Genomic DNA, 21,778 nt, shown 5'->3' on the forward strand with positions numbered 1-21,778 from the left:
AAACTCTCTTTTCCCCCGTCTTTTCATGCGTCCTCTGCCACAAACCTTTGAAGAAGGCCTTCGTAATTAAGTTTTTCCCAACTGGGGTTTTACTTTTGAAAGAAAAATCACTTTGCATTTGAGGGTTTGAATTTGAAAGAAAAATAAGGAACAACTTTCCCATTTAATTTCTGTTCAATTTCTTTTTAAGTCACTTGGTATTTGCCATACTGAATTTTCTCTTAAACCTCTGTTCCTGTTGCCCTGTATATTGCCCCTTTAAAATTTTTTTAAAATAAAGCCAAGCATGCACATTCTGGTACAGTATAATTCTGCTCTCAGCGTGGGCAGGACATGGTTAAATTGGACCAGTGAGTCCTCATTTTTCCTGAGGAAACTGTTAGAGAGTAAATGCATCTTCATTGGCCTGCAGTAATGAAGTTGCAAGTCTTGGAAAAGCTTCACGTTGTTCCAGACTATTTTATGACTGAGAGATTTTTATGTTTTCCCATTTGGTAAAGGTGACCTGTCTGACTTCTGCCACTGTCAGGAGTGTTGGTCACCGTACATACACAGTCACATTGTGCTGTCCCTGGAGCATACAGCCATGGCCAGCAGCTGAGTGTGACTGAGGCAAGAGTGTCACTCATCTTTGTTTGGAGCTTGGCTGAGGAGGCAGAAAGCTGCCTTTGGGAATGCAGACTGGATTTCAAGCCTTCTTTTCAGATGGCTGTGCTGTAGAAGTGGATAATTTCTCGTGTTGTTCTCTTCTTGGCCTTCATTGCCGACTCCAGCGTGCACATCAGTTGAGTTGTTGAATCAGTTGTTGAATCCTTTCCTACCTCCATACAGACCTGGTCACAGAAGATGGATTTATCAGATATGGCTCAGTCCTGTTCTCTCTCTGAGGGGTTTGGCATGTGAAAGTCTGACTCAGTCTTGCTGCAGAGGCTTTCCCCATTGCCTCTGCCCAGGAGGCTGCCGGAGCCCTCACCTGTTGGAGAGCAGCCCTGTGTTTGTGGGGTTGGGAGCCAGCGCTGCTGCCCCTGGGGCTCTTGGAGCACATCCCAGCCTCTGTCTGTTCCAGTCTCCTCTCGCTCTGTTGTGCACCTTCCCTCGCCCAGAGCTAGAGCAAGGAGCCAAGAATTAATTGTTTTGTGTCGTTTTCCCCCTGTGTTGTGTTGTGGTCTGATCAGTATCTGGGCCCATTGGGCACTGCAGGCATTTGCTTCCCCTTGTGCGCAGACAGCTGCTGGAGAGCCGAGCACGGCTCCAGTCCGTGCTGTCCTGCAGGTGCTGAGCAGGAGATGCTGCTGGCAGGCGGGGGTGGCAGGGCAGGGCTGGCCCTGGGAGGCTCTGGCTGTGCCCAGGACACGGGGCTGGTGGCCCTTGCTGCCCTGGCACGGCGCTCTGGGCTCCAGGGCCAGCACGAGATCCTCTGGGGCTGCTGTTCTGTCCATCACCACAGGCTGCACACTGCAAGCTGTGTCCCACCTGAGCAGCTTAAGTAAACTTCCCACGGCAGGAGGTGTAATCAGAGGGTAAATAATTTAGTAACATTTATTTGACATTTATATGAAATTCACTCCCATGGAATTTAACTCAGTGCTGGCAGTAAAGGGTGAGGAGGAAGGAAAATGTGATGGGGCATAGGGGAACCTGGGTGACTTAAAGGATTCAAAATTGGAGTGGAATTTATAATATGGTGTTACTGTAAGCCATGTCATTCATCCAACTTTAGGATTTCTAGAATGGTTCTGAAATGCTCTCTTGAACACAAGGCTCATATTCCAAGTCCAGACTTGGGAGGTGGAAGTGCAGCGAGGACTCTGTGGGATGTGGGGATGCTGAGGGGGAGGCTTCTGGGTCACCTTTCCGTGCTGTGCCCTGCTGGGGCAGAGGGGTGCTGGGGCTAGGGGCTCCCCAAGGGCAGCAGAGTCTCCTGGTGTCAGGAGCAGTGGCAGCACTGAGGAAACAGCGAGGGGCACAAGAGATGAGGCTTTCATCAGTGTTGACTGAAGAGTTTTGGAGCCTCATGGCTCATTCCTAATTAAAGGCTGGAGTATGTGGGTGCTGGACTGGCAGGGCTGCTGAGATGGCAGTGGTGGCCCTGGGACAGCCCTTCCATCCTGACACCTCACCTCTCTGTCCTTCTGCTTTCTTTGCAATGGCTGAGGCTGTCTCTGGGGGCTTTCATGCGCATGTGTTTCATTGTTGGGTTTCAGAGGAGCACTTGATCAGGAGTCTGTGATACTAGTAATTATGCTTCATAGGGACCTATTTCCTTATGCATTTAATAGGGCTCTGTCTTTCAGCTTGGCCTGAACTCCTGAGCAAGGGCCTTGCACGAGTGAGATGGGCATTAAAGTCTTTGATTTTCTGCAGGGCAATTACTGTGGCTGGGTGAGGAAGAGGAGGCCGTTCAGTGAGCACTGAGGGTAGAGGTGTTAAGACCCTGACATTAGTAATCAGTTCAGTGTTTCAGGTTCCTGAGTTCAGTGGCCGTTCACGCCGTAGGGATCCCCAGGTGACCTGCAGGCTTTGAGCCGTGCCTGAAGAGACCTCTTCAAGGGAGCTCCTTTAACCAGATGGTTTGTCTTTGAGCTCTGCTGAAAAACTGGTTTCTGAAGATGAGAAAAAAATTCCCTTAGTGCACCTTCTAATTGTTCATTTAGGAGCAGAGCTCTCCTCCAGCTGGGAGGGCTCAGGGCTGCTGTAAAGTGCTAATTAAAAGTAATAGTGATAATGAAAACAGATGTTTTCAAGAAAAGTAAGTGCTACTGGGGCCCCAGTCTGCTGTCCCTGCCTTCTCTGCAGGAGGAGAGTGAGTTGTGTCTTCAGAGCTGCAGGTCCAGGGGGCTGTGGAAGGGACCAGATGCCAGGAGGCTCCTGCTGCAGTGCCAGCCAGGGATGGCTCTGGATGAGGCACAGAGCTGCACCCAGCCCTGCTGCCAGCCCCACCCCAGAGCACTGCTCCCTCCCACTGCACAGGGGGAGGACAGGGGCAGGACTTGCCTGGAGGAGTAGAACAGAATTGTTTAAGACACTGAATTGTTTTCTGGAGTGTTGTTCTAGAACAGGAGGGGAGAAACCCTGATGGAAGATGGCTTGTTAGAAGGGCAGCAGGGAGGGACATCTCCCTTGTCTAGATTTTAGTAAGAAGGGATTGTTTTAATCTTGTTTATAACTGATACACTGATGAGCATTCGAAAGAGCAGCCCCAGCTCTCCAAGATCTCTGGGATAAGTTTCATAGGGCTCTGCAGCCCATCACCCATGTTGGCGCTGAGAGTGGCCAAAGTTTAGAAGCTCATGTCCAAATCTCCAGCCTGTAAGGCAGCAGCTGTGTGCCATGATGTGCTTGTTTCTTGCAGTGCTGGGTGCAGTTGTGCTGTCAATTCCATATTACCCTTCTCATTGCTCTGCAAGTAAGCTGGAGAGGTGTGGCACCATGCTCAGCATGGCCTGCAGTACAGATGTGCAGGGGAGGAGAGAGCAGCTGAGAAAGAAGGGGTTGGTTCTGCATGGAAGGATGAAACACTTGTGGAGGCATAAGGTCCTGTCCTTCATCCTGAAAAACTTGGCTTGAGAGTCTTTGGCTGACTGTGCTTGTGGGAGAAGTGGCATCTTTTAGAGGGGTGGGAGGCACCAAGGAACGGGGGGATGAGGGGGAGACAACAGGGTGGGTTATTCTGGTCCTGATGAGGGAAGGCATTAGCAGAAGGAGGAAGGGCCAGAGCATTGGCCAGAGGCACTTCCTGTGGTCTTGTCCAGGTTGAGGCCAGTCCACAGTAAGGCTGCTGGTGTAAAGTTGATTTTGCAGATGTCACCAGTGATTAGTTAGAGAAGGCCATTCAGCTGCCCAGGAGCAGCCAAGCAAGGCAGTGGAGGTGGCACCAAGTGCTGCCTGCAGCCCATAGCAAATGGTCCTTGGGGTTAACGCTGAGATGGAGCTGTCAGAGCCTTGTCTGTACTGGGAGGTAATGGGACCCATACTCCTTAATTACTGCCCATGGAGCTGCTGACAGAACCCTGGAGCTTCAGCCCTTGTTAAAGTCATTTTCAGCTGTCACTTGGCTGTGGTGGCAGTGGAGCCCCAGTGTGTTACAGCCGCTGTTCCTGCAGATGGAGGAGCAGTAGATGCTTTTGCCAGAGCATATCCCACCGGGCACTTTGGCATCACTTCTGGAGGCTGGGGCATCCATGTTACAGAGTTTAATCCAAGAGAAACTATTTTGATATTTGAAACGACTTCAGAATCCAAAGGCTGCCTTGCTGTGTGCTGGCAGCTCGGCTGCTGGCCCTGCAGACACGCGGTGGCAGGCGACAGGCTGCAGTGTGTCACCTGTCCTGAGGTAATGCCTGCATGCACATACACCTGCTGGATCTTCCACACCGACTGCATCCACAGTTCAGTCTCCTCAAAAAGGATTCCTAATGCATCGCACAAGAATTTGGGTCCTGAACACATAAATTCTGTTAAGTCTTGTTAAAAGGATGTAGGAACCTGTACCAAGTCCAGAGTAGAGGTAAAAGTAATTGAAATACTGAAGGAAATGTTTTAGAGTGGGAAATGGAGATTAATTTTCAGCTGATCAGGAGGAGCATCCAGAACCAAAGTTACAGATTTTGGTGTTTGAGCTCTGTTTTGTCTGGAATGGATGCTCCAGCAGAAGGTGTACAGGGGCTGTGGGAGTAAGCCCTGCTATGGGTGTGTGTAAGATAAACAGTTCAGGGACTGTGTCTGGTGATGTGGCCCTCTCCATCCCAGAGGTGGCTGGGGTCAGTGTGTGGGCACAGTGGCGTGTGGAGGGTCTCACTGGGGCGAGGGGGGCTGCAGACAGGTGATGCTTTGGCAATTCTTATTTTGGTGAAAAGCTCAAGACAGCCCTAGGAACACCTTGCAGGCACCCCACAATTATCATAATAAACAGTTTTATCATCTGCTTGGCAGTCAATAATGTGGCTTACGCTGCTTTAGTATCTGGCTGGTATTGATCCCCCTTACAGCAGTGCCACGCTCAGCTCCCGTTAACCCCTGCGCTGTCGGTGGCTCAGCCATCCTGCGGGGCCTCAGCTCACCTGCCACCAGGTGTGTGCAGCAAGGGACAGCAGCGTGGGGCAGGCTTTGACTCAGGGCCTGACAGTGGGATTTGATCCAGGAGCGAGGGGTTGAGTGCATATCCTGTGTATGGGGGGGTTAGAATAAAAGGCTTGACGTGGTTCCCAGTTTGGGCTTGTAAGGGAGTTGTGTGGTGTGTGGTGCTCTGTCACATGGGGGTTCCCTGAGATCCCAGAGTGCTGTATGGCCCTTGGAGGAGGAGGGCTGTTCTCTGCAGTGACACTGCCATGCTTTCCTGGGGCCTCGGGCTCCAGGTGGGAGCTGGGCACGCCCTGGCTCGGCCCGGCTCTGCTGGGCCTGGCTGAGGCACCGGCACCCGGCAGCGCTCGCGCCTGCCTGGCCGTGAGAGCAAAGCCTGTGGCATGGGCACCTGCTGGGACACAGCCCGGGCCCTGCAGCCGCTGCTGGGCTGAGCGGGGCAGCTGGGGCTGCTGGCTCTACCCAAGCGCTGTCTGGGCTGAGTGAGCCCTTGGGGGTGCTCTGACAGCATTGCCTCCGCGTCTGGCAGCGCGGGCGGCAGTCAGGAATATCACGTTAGTCACTGACTCCATTCTGGGAGGAAGAAGATGATTTGCTGTCCACATCCCAACGGGCCTTTGAGGAAGGATGGGACTTTCTGGGATTTGGTTGTACCTGGGTAGTTGGGTCTTGTGGCCCAGTATTTCTCCTAATGGAATTTCCCATCATTTACTGCCCTGCTGATTCCTGATCAATGAAAATAAAATTGCATTGCCTCCTGAGAGGCTCCATGTATGGCTGCAGCCTCCAGCTGTGTCAGTTCCGGTAAGATAATCTCATCAGGCGTGCAAGAGGGTAATAGGAAATAAAAATAAAACCCACAATTAGCAAGAGGCTAGGCAGCTGAGTAACACTTTCAGTCCTGGAGGTCTGCAGACATGTGCTTAGCAACTTCCTCCCTCATCTCCTGCGTGCCTTGCAGTGTGCTGCTGTGTGGTGCTCACTGGCCTTGGGATGCCTGCAGATGCATCGGGCACATCCTCTGGCATCCCCACTTACCTGGGTCTGTGTCAGCTCTCCCCAGCTGAGGTAGTTTAAATGTTTCATAGGTGATGTTCTGAGGTGCACCAGGGATGTGGCAGCAGCTGATGGAAGGACTGCGTGCCGTGCACGTGGAGAGCATGAACTTGAGACTTTGAGCTGTCAAGTGGTCCATAGGTGTTGACTCCTGATGGCTGCTGCAATCAGGAGGATTTAATTTGGCCAGATAAGGAACATGCTTAGGCTGTATATGAAGTCTGGAGCAGGGTGTAGTTTTGGAAGCAACAAATGTGGATGCTGTTAACAGGAGTATGGGACCACCTGGATCTGCTAAAAGTTGGCCTAAAGGTTGCTCTAAATGTGGTGGTTTCTCAGCTACACCAGCAAGTTCCTTTACCTGTTTTAGGGGTTTCTTAGATTATCTTCCAGTGATACGGCTGTAAGTGGTGTTTATACTGAAATATGAATGGCTGGTGTGAGCAGACATCCCGGTGACCTTTGTGATGGGACCGTGCAACCCCAGTGTGCAGTTCAGGGCTGACGTATCAGCTGTGGTGTTTGTCTGAGCAGTCAGTGGGATGGTTACAGAATGACCTCATGCCTCTAAGCCTGCTCTCCCGATCCAAAGCATCGGCTTTCCCAAAGGGTGGGAAAGAGCAACTGAGCCCAGAATGTCGCAGTGAGTCTGCTTCCTAACAAGGACTGGATCCGAGCCCTGGCAGAGGAGATCTGCATGACTTATGAGTCTGACTCTTAGCCTTGGCTTGGCCCTTGACACCAGTCTGGAGCGCACATGTTGTTTGGGTAAGCCCGCGGGAGGAAGGAGCCCTGGCAGGGTCTGCTGGTGAGTCCCTGAGGCTGTGAGCACAGCCTGGCAGCGGCTCTTGGGCTGTGTCTGATCCCAAGGCCACGTGGCAGGGCTGCAAACTCCGAGCGTTTCAGGGCTGCTGTGTTCACAAGCATCACCGGGGCCTCGGTGCAGGGTCTTGCGGGTGTTCCCTCCCTCCGTGGGGGGACACAGGGCCCACGCAGAGCTGTGGTGGCTGGAACTGGTGCGAGCCACTGGCCAGGCACTGGGGACACAGGACAAGCTGCAGCAGGGCAAAATGGGGGGATGAGCACAGCTCACTTCCTGAGGCACTGGGGCTTGGGACAACCTGAGGGACTGTGGGGTCTGTGTGACAGAGCAAAGCAATTTGTCCTCAGCAGCTCTTTGATTAGTTTTGGAGTTGGATCAACAACAGTGCACTGAAAATGCAAACCAGATGCAAATGTAGTTATTTATGCAGCAGCATAGGCTGAGAACACCATTTAGCAAGAAAGACTGTGGGTTTGGAGCAAAGGGGTGAGTTGCACAACGGCAGAATCGTGAGATGTGTGACGTTTTGAAACAAAACCTGGGACTTCTGTGGTGTCCTACTGAAGAGGAGAGGAGCCTGCAGAACCTGAGAACAAGCTCCGTGCCCTAGGAGCATGTGAATGCCTTGTCATGTATGAGCTAAGCAAGTGCTTCAGTTTGCCGTGTAGAGAGAAACGTGACTGAGGCCAGTTTACCTCTGCTGCAAAATATTCTTAGTGCTAAGATCTCCTGAAGGAATAAGCGCTCTTGTCCCCAGCTGCTCTCAGAAAGCCTTCTGGCCCTCCTTGGGATCACTCCACTCTCAATGGCAGTGGGCTGAAGATTAGATAAGTATTTTTGTTTGTAGTGCAGTAGCTGGCTCAAAGGGATCAGTAAACTTGGAATAATAGTTCATAACAAAATGCCTTCTGAAAAGCTGCCTGACTCGTGTTACTCCCATTGGCTCAGTTTTAGCTGGTGTGAAGGGCAGAGGGAAAATGTGGATAATGTGGAAGGTTCACCTTTTCAAGGAGCCCCTTTCTCTCAGTTTCATGCCAAGTGCTTGAGCCCTGCAGCTTTCAGCCCTGTTTTGTTCAGCGTTTCCCTTGCTTCCTGCTGGTTGAAAAGCTGTTTATGCTAATGATGCTGGGAGGATCTGAGGGGCTGGCTGTGCTGTGGATGGAGCCCATGGATGGAGCCGTGTCACCTCGTGCTGTGGATGGAGCCTGTGTCACCTCATCCGTGTCACCTTGTGCTGTGGATAGAGCCTGTGTCACCTGGCGGTGTCACCCCATGCCATGGATGGAGCCCGTGTCACCTCGTGCCGTGGATGAAGCCTGTGTCACCTTATCCATGTCACCTTGTGCTGTGGATAGAGCCTGTGTCACCCCGCGCCAAGGATGGAGCCCGTGTCACCTTGTGCTGTGGATGGAGCCCGTGTCACCCCGTGCCGTGTCACCCCGTGCCGTGTCACCCCGTGCCGTGTCACCCCGTGCCGTGTCACCCGGCGGTGTCACCCCGCACCGTGTCACCAGGCCATGTCACCCCGCGCCGTGTCACCCCGCGCCGTGTCACCGGGCTGTGTCACCCCGTGCGGTGTCACCCCGGGCCGTGTCACCCCGGGCCGTGTCACCCCGTGCCGTGTCACCTGGCGGTGTCACCCCGGGCCGTGTCACCCCGGGCCGTGTCACCCCGGGCCGTGTCACCTGGCGGTGTCACCCCGCGCCGTGGCCGTGCGCGCAGCACCGTCACTCTCAGCTGGAGCCTGCCTGGGGCAGCCCCTCCACACGCTGGCTCCCTGCCTGGGCAGCACTGTCCTCTCCTTTTAGGTGCCCCATGGATCTTCTCTCATCATCCCCTTCTGGGACCTGGGGCCCTTCAGGACCCTTGGGCTGGAACCCCTCCCAAGGGAAGGCTCACAGTGTTCATAGGGACTGCCACAGAAGCAAAATCTTTTCACTGAGAAGGTGGCCAGGCACTAGCACAAGCTGCTAGGGCAGTAGTATAGTCCCCATCCCAGGGAGGGATTTAAAAGGCGTCTAGTGTGGTATATGGGTGGCCTTGGCAGTGCTGGGTTAATGGCTAGACTATGACCTTAAGAGTCTTTTCCAACCCAAATGATTCTTCAAGTCTATGAATTCTTGGCTTTTTTGGGATAACCAACCAGTTGGTGAGGACTTGCAGCCCCAGCTCTTTGGAACCTGTGGTCAATGTTGTTTGGACGTTTGCTTGTTAATTCTGCTCCCGCTGCAGAGGTGTTGGATGTGGCCGTGTGTCCAGGTGGAAACAGTCTGGTGCAGAGCAGAACGTTGGAGGAAGTCAGAACTGAGCTTGGGCTTTTGATTGGTAAAGCCTCACTGCAAAAGAGGAAGAGAGATGTAAGATGTTCAGGATTTGGCAAGACTGATATCTTGCTCATCACACCATGTTTGCCAGTGAAACAACTCCACTGTGATCAGGGTGTGTGCTAAAACACAGCTTGGTCTCACTTGGGGAGGTGCAAAATATGACTTGCTATGTGAAAAGGAAGAATTAGTTTGTAATTGCTTCATTAAAATGTTGAACTTGGCAAATAAATATCAGTATTTTCAGGTTGGTTTTTTTTGGTTAGGAATTGCATAAGAGAAATCCCAAGGCACTATGTTGTAAAATGCTGGTGGGAAAACCCCAGCTAGAAATCATTCTTCACGCTGTGCATCCATGTTCCCTGTTATGCTCAGGTTTTGGCACATAAGTACCATTTTATCCTAATACCCCAAGCCTTGTTGCAGAGTTTTCAGCACTTCCCTTAGGCTGGCAGGTATCTTGCTGCTTTCTGGCATCTTAATGAATGTGAGAGAGCTGGGATCCCTGTCTTCTGTTTGACTTAAAAGGTAGAAGCGTTTTACGGAACTGGGAATTGAAACTCTTGGTATTGCCACTCGAATCTCCAGCCAGCGTTGCTGAGGAAATTTGTAAAAATCTTTCTATTCTAGGAAGTAACTCTTCACATATTTGTGTGATAGCAGCTGTTGTAGAAATCACATAAAGTGACAACATGCTCCTGCCACCTTGTTTTACCCTCTTCTGTGACCGTCCTGCTTGCCAAGCAAGGCAGCGTGTGCTCACCTAATTGCAGGCAGTATCATAATTCATATGCATAAAGGAACAAAATTAAAGTTGCTTTGGCAACATACATTCTGTTCTTCCTTAATTTTTGAATTCTTGATCCTAGGCAATTATTTTTATCATGTCTTTCCATTTGCAATTTCCTAAGTGTTACCCGAATGCTGTGCAGCACGCCAGGTGCCAGGAGGCAGCACGAAAGCTTTGCTGCTGCAGATTCACTGTGCCGGCACTTGAGAGGTCACGGGGCTGCCTCACACCCTGCCTGGGCTCCTGCTCTTGGGAGTTGGAGCATTCCTGTTCCCAGGGACCTCCACGGTCCCTGCCCAAGCTGTTCTGTGTTTCTGTGACCATCAAGTTGAGTTGGTTGCTCACCTGTGCTATGTCCATGCCTAGTTTCCAGGCTGGAGCAAGGGTCATCAAGTGCCATTGCTGAGACAGGAGCTTCTTGGCCAGCCTGGACACCACACTCGCTAGGCGTTGTCCTTCTGAGGCCCGGCTGAGCGTGTGAGGAGGGCTGTGGGCAGAGTGTCCGAGTGCACCCTCAGTCCTGTGCTGTCCTTGTCCTCCCCACCTCTGTCCTTTTTGGCTTTCCTGAGCCACCGGCGCCCTGGAGCTGAGTGAGGGCCTGAGCGCTTCCCTGTGCCATGCAGCTGGGCAGGGGGAGGGCAGCTGCAGAGGCTGCCAGCCAGGCCATGGCTGTGGCTGTAAGGCATCTGCCTGTACCTTCTCCCTGTCCTCGGCGCCCTCTTTTCCATGGTGCCATGTGGGTCATTAGCTGAGGGAACAGTTTCTCACTGTCGCTTTCTCCTTTTGTTTTCCTCCTTCCTCATTGCTTCTAGTCTTGGTTTACTGCCAAACAGCCTCTTGTGAAAGGGCCGCCTAATTAACCCTGTGCTAATTAACAATTTAAAATTACACAGCACGGCTGTTCATATTTAATTCTCGGGAAGCCTGGGCAACAGCAGGAGCCCCCTCCTCCCTCCCCGCTGCCCGCCCTGCTTGCAGCGTCCCCAGGGGAGGAAGCAGCCTGGTGCCGTGGGCTGGGGGTGCCCGGGAGCCCCAGCCCGCCAGGAGCTCAGCGTGTTGCTCTAGGACCAGCCACTCCTTGGTGGAAGCACTGCTGGAAACAGGGTGTCTGTCCCTTTGAGGATGGGGCTGGGAGGAGGTGGCAGGGTGACACAGCGAGTGACTCCATGCGTGTTCTGCACGGCGTGGCTGCCAGCTGCCAGGCCTGGTGGGTAGGAACGTGGCAGAGTGTGGGGCACACAGTGTTGTGCTGTCACCTGCATCTGCTGTACAAGCTCCGTTCTGGGCCACGTTGTGCCACGTTGGCTCCAAGGGACCGTGAGATGGTGCTGTGAGGAAGGGGCAGGGGCCAGGGCCAGGGTGGGCATGGCAGTGGTGGGATGTGGGGCTGCAGAAGGGAGCAGGAGAGCCCTTCTTTGCCACTGGGGCAATGTGAGAGCACAGAGTCTCTGGCACTCAGGCTGTTCTCCCTGTAACTGGAGTTCATTGATTTTACGGGAAACCATGTTTACAGACAGAGTGCTGATCGACCTGACGAGTTGACTTCTGCCTCCTTAAGTAAGAACTACCTTTTCTTATTGACTGGCTGATAAACAGAGCAGAGAGGGCGACAGGGGGAGCGAATGGGAGGTGTGGAGCACACCACTGTCTGTCCATCTGAACTCTCACACTGTGTCTGTCCCCACACAGGTGGCCTAGGGGCATTTTGGGGTGGTGGAAGACACGGGGCCCAATAGTGGACTCATAACTGCATTGTGCTCCTGCTTAGAACCTGGTTTGCTATAGTAAGGGAATTGCTGTTTTCAGTTAGAACAGATGATTCCTGCAGCTTCTGCGTGAATAGAAACAAATATTTTAATGCCTTAGGAACAGCTCTGATGGTGACTGAACCATCAGAAGAGCTTGGGCTTGTGCAGGGCTCAGCCTGTGTCCGAGGCTTGGGCTGGCCATTTTGGCTCTGGGTTTTTCCACATGCCCTATAAGGGCTCCTCTGTGTTGAGGAAAGAGAGAGGAGAGAAGATTCCTTTGGCATAGCACATCTTGAGCTGGTTAACTTGGAGTGAGTGGGGAGAGCTGTTAAAGCCAGCCAAGGCAGAAAAGCCCACCAATTAATTGGAGCGTGCGGGTCTGCCTGGCCGGGCCGGGCCGGCAGAGAGATTGGCTTTCCTGTCAATAAACAAGTCCCCAGTGCAGCATCAAAGCTGCAGTCCTTTATCAATCGCAGCCTCCTCTTCCCGCATGTTCCTGTAACTTACCAAGCATTTATTACATTGATTTTCCAATCAGGCTGTTAACCCTCCCGCCCCTCCAGCCCTGCTAACCCTTCTGGCCCGGCTGTCAGTCAGGCACCTCCTGCCAGCCAGGAGCCCTTGGTGGCAGAACCGCTGTGACCCTGGCTGTGCCTCACCTGGCCGTGTGGCCAGGAGCGGGCTGTGCTGGCCCACACAATGATACGGGTCTGAAAGAATTGGGAGGGTGTGCTCACTCCATGCCGTGCCTTCAAGTTCGCATAGATGTTCCTAAAACTTCACTTGGCAAAAGTACAAGGCTTATAGAGTTTCTTTTTCCTCATTTCCCCTGAATAAATCTGTTTTGGTTTAATTTGGATTGCAGTTGCCGGTGCAGAAGTAGCAGTGAAAAGGGAGAGAGTAGGCGTGTTGTGGGAAGGTGAATGTGCAGCCTCAACACAGAAGGATCTGGGATCAGTGATCCAGGGAGGGAGCTGGTGCAATAGGAGCTGTTACATGGCTGGGGCATATTTTAGGCTAAGGGAGCAAAACTGGCTGACTAAACCCCGAGCCTTTTGGCAGCAGGATGCTGCTTTTCCTTCTTGTTCTGCTCAGTGCACCAGATTACTGTTGCTGCAGAGCAAATCCCTGATTACTCCCAGTGCAACTCTAGAGGCAGCTGTGTATGGCAGAGAATCCAGGGAAGGTGAGACTGGAGGTGCTGTGGAGTAATGTTGTGTGTGATCACATTGGGATCTCCACCCAATGCACCTGTGTGTCCTTCTGCAGGCATCCTTGTACATGGGCTTTGAGAGTATGACTTTGCCTTCACTGGTAGTTGTAAATGCTTTTTCTTCGAGCTTCACTGGAAGTCAAATGTAAAGAGAAAGTACTAACACGTTAGAGAAATCAGGGGAAGTGTGGATGGCTTTGTGTAGTAAAGGAAAATAAATTGGGAGATAGTGAAACCAGAAAAAAAATGCTGATTGTCACTGTTTTCTTTTGCTTGAACTAACTCAGGTAGTTCACACAGGGCTGCTGTGGCACATCACTGAATTTGCAGGTGGCCAAACCTCTGGCAGGTTTCCAGTTCTTCACACTTTCTGTATGAGCTGAAGAGAGCTCCCTTAGGATTGCAGTATTGGAGTTGTTGGCCAGATGCAGCAGAAAGGGTCACGATGACAGGGGTTCCTGGGTGTCAGCCATGGTCAGGAGCCCAGGCCCGCTGTCTGCCTGGCAGCTGGTGGGAATCCTCCAGTCGCGCTGATTTTGGTGGGATGGAGGCAGTGGAAGGGTGTCCTCCTCCTCCTCCTCCAGACCTGCACCCGCCGTTTGTCTCCAGGGGCGAGAGGAGCGATCGGTGCCCAGAGGCTGTGCCCTGCAGGACCTCTGGGAGGCTCCTGGAGCGCGGTGGGCTGATCGCTCTCCAATCCCCAGGATGCCCCCTTGTCAGGTCTGGAATTTCCTGTTTGGTTTCTCTCCTGACATCTCTCTGTTCAAGCTCTGTCCAGACCAGAGCAGTTATGTGTCCTGTGCTCACTGAGCTCTGTTTCTCCAAAATCGCTGTGAGTTGCTCTGGCTCACAGGTCTCCCATTGAGGTGCATGTGTGCTAGCAATGGGTCTGCGTTTCCCAAGCCATTAGCAGAAGGGTGGCACCCAAAGAAACAGCATCTGCCTTAGGGGGGGCTAGGGAATACCAGAGCTGTAAAGCCACAGAACTGTTCTGTTGTCGTGCAGTCTTTCTGTCACAAGCTTTCCCATGATGTTTTGTTTTCTGAAGACCCAAGGCCTTGGGGGTCACAGTGCAGGTCCTACAGTCTTCCTGCTGGCTCCCTTAAGAGAGGTGTTAAGCAGGTTTTTCGCCACTTTCCAGGCCCCTTCAGTTTTCCTCTTGCGTGGCTGCTGCCAGCGTGTTTCCATTGCTCCTTCCCAGCGGTGCCTTGCCCAAGGCCGGGCTGCCTGTCCCTGGAGCCCCCACTTTGGTGCTGAGCAGCGGGGTCAGCAGCCCTTGCGGCGGTGGTGGGGTCCTTTGGGAGCAGCCAGACTCACCTGCCTCTCTCCTCTGTCCCATCCGCAGGTCGGAGCCGTAGCGGGTGCAATGAGCGCTCCGTGCCGGCCCTGCCATGGAAGGCTGTGACTCGCCCGTCATCCCCGGGAAGGACAATGGGTGCGGCATTCCTCAGCACCAGCAATGGACTGATCTCAACAGCGCGCACCTCCCCGAGCCGGCCGGCAGCATGGAGCAGCCCGCGGCGGAGAGCTGCAGCCCCCTGGACAGCCTGAGGGTGCCGTTCCCCGAGCGCGGCGCCGAGAGCAGCGCGGCGGGCCCCGGCGCCGAGCCCGCGGGCCAGGAGGTGAGCTGCGGGCAGTGCGCGGCCTCCTTCGCCGGCCTGCAGAGCTACATGGAGCACCGCTGTGCCGGCGCCCGCCCGCCCCCGGCGCTGCGGGCCGACAGCGGGAGCGACACCAGCGAGGACGGCGAGGAGGAGAGCGACGTGGAGAACCTGGCCGGTGAGATCGTGTACCAGCCCGACGGCTCAGCCTACATCGTGGAGAGCCTCAGCCAGCTGGTGCAAAGCGGGGCTGCCGGCGGCAGCGGGACTCTCCCCTCGCTGCTCCCGAACTCTCTGCCCAAGCAGGGAGATCCCTCTGCTGCCGCTCCCGTCTACCCACAGATCATCAACACTTTCCACATAGCCTCATCCTTCGGGAAGTGGTTTGAGGGCTCAGACCAGACCTTCCCGAATACCTCAGCCCTGGCGGGCATCAGCCCCGTCCTGCACAGCTTCCGCGTCTTCGATGTGCGACACAAAAGCAACAAGGATTACCTGAACAGCGACGGTTCTGCCAAAAGCTCCTGCGTATCCAAAGATGTTCCCAACAATGTGGACCTGTCCAAATTCGATGGCTTTGTGCTCTATGGGAAGAGGAAGCCCATCCTGATGTGTTTCTTGTGCAAGCTGTCCTTTGGGTATGTCCGCTCGTTCGTGACCCATGCCGTGCACGACCACCGAATGACTCTGAGTGAGGAGGAGCGGAAAATTCTTAGCAATAAGAACATCTCCGCTATCATCCAAGGGATAGGCAAAGACAAGGAACCCCTTGTCAGCTTTCTGGAACCAAAAAACAAAACCTTTCAGCACCCTCTCGTTTCCGCAGCTAACCTCATAGGCCCTGGACACAGTTTTTATGGTAAATTCAGTGGCATTTGCATGGAAGGTGAGCAGGCCCTCCAGGCCGGGGCGGCCGGTGGAGCTGAGCCGCCGCCGGCAGCGGGTGTCCTGGCCCCCAGTGCACTCCTCAACCTGGGTGGGCTGACCAGCTCGGCTCTGAAGACTCCCATTACCTCAGTCCCCCTGGGCCCGCTGGCTTCCAGTCCCACCAAATCCTCAGAGGGGAAGGACCCTGGGGTGGCAGGGGGGGAGAAACAAGAGGGGGACGACCAGGACAGCCTCTCGGAAAAGGTGGAGCCAGCCGAGGAGGTGGAAGAGGAGGAGGAGGAGGATGTGGAAGAGGAGGAGGAGGAAGAGGAAGAGGAGGAAGAGGAAGAAGATGACGATGATGAGGGTTGCAAAGGACTATTTCCAAACGAGTTGGAGGATGAACTGGAGGACCGGCCCCAGGAGGATGTTGGGGCTGTGGCAGGCAGTGGCAGCAGCAAAAAGGACCTTGCTCTCTCAAACCAAAGCATTTCTAACTCTCCCTTAATGCCTAACGTGCTCCAGACCTTGTCACGGGGCACAGCTTCTACTAGTTCTAATTCTGCTTCTTCCTTTGTCTTTGATGGTGCAAACAGGAGGAATCACTTAAGCTTTAACAATGAGGGCGGCGGAGCCAGTGTGGCCGAGGGCAGCAGGAGGCTGGACTTCATCGATGAAAGTGCCAATAAAGACAATGCCACAGCACCAGAACCAAATGAGAGTGCAGAGGGCGAGGACGGGAGCTACATCTCCCATCACCAGCACGCTGGCCCCCTCTGTGAACTCGGGGGTGGGGAGTGCCCCTCGGGGAGCGGCGTGGAGTGCCCAAAGTGCGACACGGTCCTGGGCTCCTCGCGGTCGCTGGGTGGCCACATGACTATGATGCATTCTCGCAACTCATGTAAGACACTCAAGTGTCCCAAGTGCAATTGGCACTACAAGTACCAGCAGACGCTTGAGGCGCACATGAAGGAGAAACATCCCGAGCCGGGTGGCTCCTGCGTCTACTGCAAGAGCGGGCAGCCGCACCCGCGGCTGGCGCGGGGCGAGAGCTACACCTGTGGTTACAAGCCCTTCCGCTGCGAGGTCTGTAACTACTCCACAACTACCAAAGGCAACCTCAGTATTCATATGCAGTCCGACAAGCATCTCAACAACATGCAGAACCTGCAGAACGGAGGGGGAGAGCAAGTGTTCAGCCACACTGCGGGGGCAGCGGCGGCAGCAGCTGCTGCCGCGGCCGCCGCCGCCGCCAACATCGGTAGCACCTGTGGGGCTCCCTCCCCCACCAAACCAAAAACCAAACCTACGTGGCGGTGCGAGGTGTGCGACTATGAGACCAACGTAGCTAGAAACCTTCGGATCCACATGACCAGTGAGAAGCACATGCACAATATGATGCTGCTTCAACAGAACATGTCCCAGATCCAGCATAACCGGCACCTGGGCCTCGGCAGCCTGCCGTCCCCCGCCGAGGCCGAGCTCTACCAGTACTACCTGGCCCAGAACATGAACCTGCCCAACCTGAAGATAGACAGCGCTTCCTCAGATGCACAGTTCATGATGGGGGGGTTCCAGCTTGATCCCACCAACCCCATGGCAACGATGGCTCCATCTCTAGGTGAGGTTGAAGGGGTTTCCACCACGTTCATGTGGGAGACCCAGCAAAGGCAGCTCATGAGCTCCCTTTGCATGGTGGTCAAGTATGGAGGCTGCGCAGTGCAGATTTCTCATCTGTGTTCACCCAGAGCAGTGTTTCCTCATCTTGTGGCTTTTCTAATACATTTTCCAAGAGTTTTCATAGGGAGTTAATGGAACAGCAGACACGGGTTACGGGTGCTGTGGCGCTGAATGTTCTTCCTCGTTGTGGAAAGCATCCTAACTACAGTGTTTCTTGAGAACGTCTCCTGGGTTTGGTGGGGAGTGGGAGTAGTTTGATGGATAGCTTTGAGAGAAGGTGCAGTCACCTGCTGGCACTCCCAAAGGCAGGTGTGTTTGTTCGGGGTTGCCTTGAGAAGACAAGGTCAGCAGATTTGGGAGGGGTGGGAGAGGTGGTGTTCCTCTGCTGCCGGTGACAGATGGGATTGGAGGCTTTTGAAGCTCAGAGCCCCTCACTGCTGAAGCACGGGGCAGTTGTATAAGTTGGGAGTGTTTTAACTGAAGTTCCTCAAGTAAATGACAGGGCCTTGGATGTCCATGAGCTGCCTGGAGAGCAGTTTGTGAGCTGTGCACTTGATGGTTGCAAGTCTCACACGGAGGTTTGCAGAGGGAGGCCCTGCCTGTGTTAATAAGCACTTGACACCAGGTTGGCCCTTTTGGCTCAGATACACACACTATGAGCTTTGTGAGAAGTGAAGCAGATCCTTCCCATTCTTACATTTTGGTCCAAAACTGAGCAGAGCATTAATAATTCAGAAAAGTCTGCTTTTGGGTTTTTCCTGCATGGTGAGTTCAGGAGAGAGTGTCTTAAAGAGCGCTTGCTTCTCAGCAAATAACTTGCAACATAGGAAATGAAAAGTTAAGTTAAAATAATATCTTTTTGATTAACTGAGGAATTGTTGACCTGGTTCCTTTCATAGGATTGTTAAGGTGAGCTGTGACATCAAATCAAGGTAAAATACCAAAAAGCTGTGGAAAGAGCATAAATGTCTTTAACACGGAAAAGGAGAGCAAAGTGGCACAGGAGTCCTGGTTTGTCTCTGTGCTTGTTCAGAGTTTCTCTGCATCTCTCAGGTGCTCTGGTGTGAGCAGGAGCCTGTTGTGCTCAGTAGCTGTGAGTGAGCAGAGCTGAGCTCTGGTTTGAGGAGTCAGCCTCACAAAGGTGGGGTCCTCCTGGCTCTCCGTGACATACTCTCATATCCTCTTCATTGGTTGCTGTCTTTACCTCGTCAAAACTGTTTTTAGAAGATTCTTCACCATTTTCAACTCCTGGACAAGAGATGAGATATAACAGTGCAGGAGTGGCCCTGCTCAGGTTGTTTCTGTCCACGCCATGTCCTACACTGTTGCCACCTTGTGACAGCAGGGCAGTGACCTCCCTGTGAGGTGGCCATCTCCTGGGCTTGTGACTGCTGATCTTTGTTTTGTGTGGTAGGGACTGGGCTTAGCTACTGCGTGAGGTAGGATTTGCTTCTCCAGGGAGGCAACAAAAAACAGAATAAGAAAAAACCAGAATGCTGTTCTTGAAATAGCCACAGAAAATTTCAGTGTGGTGCTATGGAATTCTTCATCCTCTCAAAGTCTGCAGGGTTTTTCTTGCCACCTTTGATGGGCAGAGGGCTGGATGATCCTTGAGCAAGAGGGTAGCAAGGGTGACAGTAGTCTGTTCCCAACCTTCTGTGCTGGCTGCAGTAACTTTTTTCTTCGGCTCTGGTGCAGACCAGCAAGCAGAGGAGTGGGCAAAGGGAGACACACAGCTGTGTGTGGTCTCATGTGCTTGTGGGTACACAGGTGGCACTTGGGAGCAGCTCGTGTTCTGCTCTGTGTTCATCTTCTGGAATTCAGTCTTTCTGACGTCTCCTTCCCCTTTTCTCTTGGTGCAGTGGGTGGCGAGATCCCGCTGGACATGCGGTTGGGTGGAGGACAGCTGGTGTCTGAGGAGCTCATGAACTTGGGTGAGAGTTTCACGCAGACCAATGACCCGTCGCTGAAGCTCTTCCAGTGCGCTGTGTGCAACAAGTTCAGCACAGATAACCTGGACATGCTGGGCCTGCACATGAACGTGGAGCGGAGCCTCCCCGAGGACGAGTGGAAGGCGGTGATGGGGGACTCGTACCAGTGCAAGCTGTGCCGCTACAACACCCAGCTCAAGGCCAACTTCCAGCTGCACTGCAAGACCGACAAGCACGTGCAGAAGTACCAGCTGGTGGCACACATCAAGGAGGGGGGCAAAGCCAACGAGTGGAGGCTCAAGTGCGTGGCCATTGGGAACCCAGTCCATCTGAAATGCAACGCCTGCGACTACTACACCAACAGCCTGGAGAAGCTGCGCCTGCACACCGTGAACTCCAGGCACGAGGCCAGCCTGAAGCTCTATAAGGTAAGGCTTGGCTTTGCTTCATCTTCTTTCATTTTCCAAGGAAAATCTAAGTTGAACCACAGTGCACTGTGACCCTTTGGAGATGAGCTGCTGAGAGCTCTCCGTTGGCCCCAATCAGCCTGTGTTCTGTTGGTCACTGTGGTTGTCCAGGCTTCAGGGCACTACATGTTCACGGTGCTTTAGAGGGGGCTTGTGTGTCTTGTGGCACTGCAGCTGTGATACTCTGCCCAGAAATGGAACAATCCCTGTTAGAAAAGTTGTGCAAGGTGGCGTTTGCCTGTGTTTTGTTGGCCTTTCCCATGGAGTTTGTCCCGTTGTGCCACAGGAAGGCTCTCAGAGTGGTCAGCGTGCTGGTGCTGGCAGCAGGCGGGTGGCAGGGCTGTGGCTGCCGTGCTGCTGTGCTCTGTGCAGTCAGTGCTGGGTCTGTGAGCACAGGGCTGCTGGAGGGAGGAGGCTGGAGAGGAGCCCTGCCCCTCGCGGGCATTGCCTGTTCCATCCACAGCGCTGTTTGGGCTGTCGCTCCCATCTTGTTGCCTTTTCCTCCCACCCCCTCGTTCTGTGTTGCCTTTATGACCATTACAAGCATCTTCTCTTTCCTGCCTCACCGGTCTGGTCCCCAGCCCCCTCCCCTTGCTGGCCCGAGCCCTGTGGGCTGTAACCCAAGAGGAGCTCCGGATACAGTAAATAGTCCTTTCACTCGTGCAGCAGAATTGCTCCAGACGTTTCTATTGATTTTCACTGGACTTAAAGCTTCACCTTTTTCTCTAATCATCCCATAATAGCTTTAGTATGAACAATCAGGTACGAATTGCCATAAATCTCAGCAGCCGCATCCCCTCCATTCACACGTGCTCTCCCACTCATTGTCTGCTCTTTCCTCACAGGATTTTTGTATTTTCTCATCCTTTTCTTCCTGCTTTCCCCCAGATGTGCTGAGGTTTCTTTATATACACACCGAGTGTACCTTGCACTTTTTAATTGCTTCTTTGAAAACTTTTCTTTATGTAATGGGAATTTAAGAGCTGACATTGAGCTCTATCTTACCCACCCACTTCAGAGTGTAGACACATTTTCAAAACTGGATTTTTCCTAGGAATTAACAGTTCCAGCCAATTCAGGGAGGAAGGTTATAACCAGGAGCATCATGTAAGGTTTACCTTGAGCTGTGGTTGTTGGACCTACCTGGCATTGGTGGGGAGCTGCTCAGAGCAGGGTTGTGTTTCTCTGAGCTCATTGTTGAGGCCAGGATGGCTGTGACAGCGATTGTTCCATGCTGAGCTGGGATCCAGCCTCGCCCATCAGAGTCTGGCTCTGGAAATGATCAGGTGTGCACACACACCTCTGCTCTCTGGCGTGCAGGAGGCTGGGAGAGTTACACACCTTGGAAACTGAGGGCAGCACAGTCCCCATGAGACTTCAGGAACCCAGCTGAGGGAACTGAATCTCCTCTCTGGAGGTCAGTTTGGGGTACAAGAGAGTTGTTTGAAAGCTGTATTATGATTTTTTTTTACACATAATGTTGTTCTTTTAAGCATACATTGCAAAGGTTAAAGTTTTCTTTATCCAGGCCCTTCATCTACAGTGGGTTCCAGTGGGAAAAAACAATTGAGGCACTAGAATTCTCTCACTGAGGGGAAAGAAAAGGAAAGAAAAAGAAAAAATGGAAAAAAAATCCCACCAGCGTCGGGGGACAGGCAGAGGTTCTTGTAATAAGGATTGCTAGGGTGTTTTCCTTGGGCAGGCACAGAGGAACTGTCAGTTTTCAGGTCTGTGAGAGGCCTGGGCAGTCTCAGGGCTGCTCCAGCCCTGTGTTCCCTCTGACACAAAGCAGTGAAACACCAGCTGAGGGATAACACGTTTCAGAGTAATGGATTCCCTTGGAATGCTCCATGTATTGGCCTTCAGGTATGGCTGGATAAAGCTGGGAGCAGAGGTTGGTGGATGGCTGGATTCACCAGTCTTGCTTCAGCATGGCTGGAATCAGGGACTGATTCAATGGAGAAGCCTCTGTGGGTGAGGCATGGATCAGACAACTGCAGCAGGGCTCTCGGGCCTTGGAGCAGCTGTAATGCCATGTCTGCTGATAACTGAAGGGATGCAGCAGCACTGGGGGGAGTTCACAGAATGGTTTCTCTTCTCTCAGGCCTTGGTGTGGTCTGCAGTAAATTGAGATTGATTGGATGTTATTTTTCCTCTTGCTAATGTAATCCATTAGCCTGGCACATGCATAATCAGTTT

The 21,778-nt window shown here is 53.1% G+C and overlaps 1 protein-coding gene across 5 annotated transcripts in view; it reads left to right on the forward strand.

Annotated features, from left to right (window-relative positions):
- The window catches only part of ZFHX3 (zinc finger homeobox 3), a 393,056-nt gene that overhangs the window by 293,764 nt on the left and 77,514 nt on the right, over window positions 1-21,778 (forward strand). For all 5 annotated transcript variants that reach the window (XM_077184852.1, XM_077184853.1, XM_077184851.1 and 2 more), the window contains 2 exons: window positions 14,379-17,122; window positions 19,044-19,540. In XM_077184852.1, the coding sequence (XP_077040967.1) occupies window positions 14,425-17,122; window positions 19,044-19,540 (3,195 nt within the window). In that variant the 5' untranslated portion in view covers window positions 14,379-14,424. The remainder of the gene's footprint in view (window positions 1-14,378; window positions 17,123-19,043; window positions 19,541-21,778) is intronic.

Source organism: Agelaius phoeniceus, chromosome 12, assembly GCF_051311805.1.
Source record: "Agelaius phoeniceus isolate bAgePho1 chromosome 12, bAgePho1.hap1, whole genome shotgun sequence".
NCBI classification, from domain to species: domain Eukaryota; kingdom Metazoa; phylum Chordata; class Aves; order Passeriformes; family Icteridae; genus Agelaius; species Agelaius phoeniceus.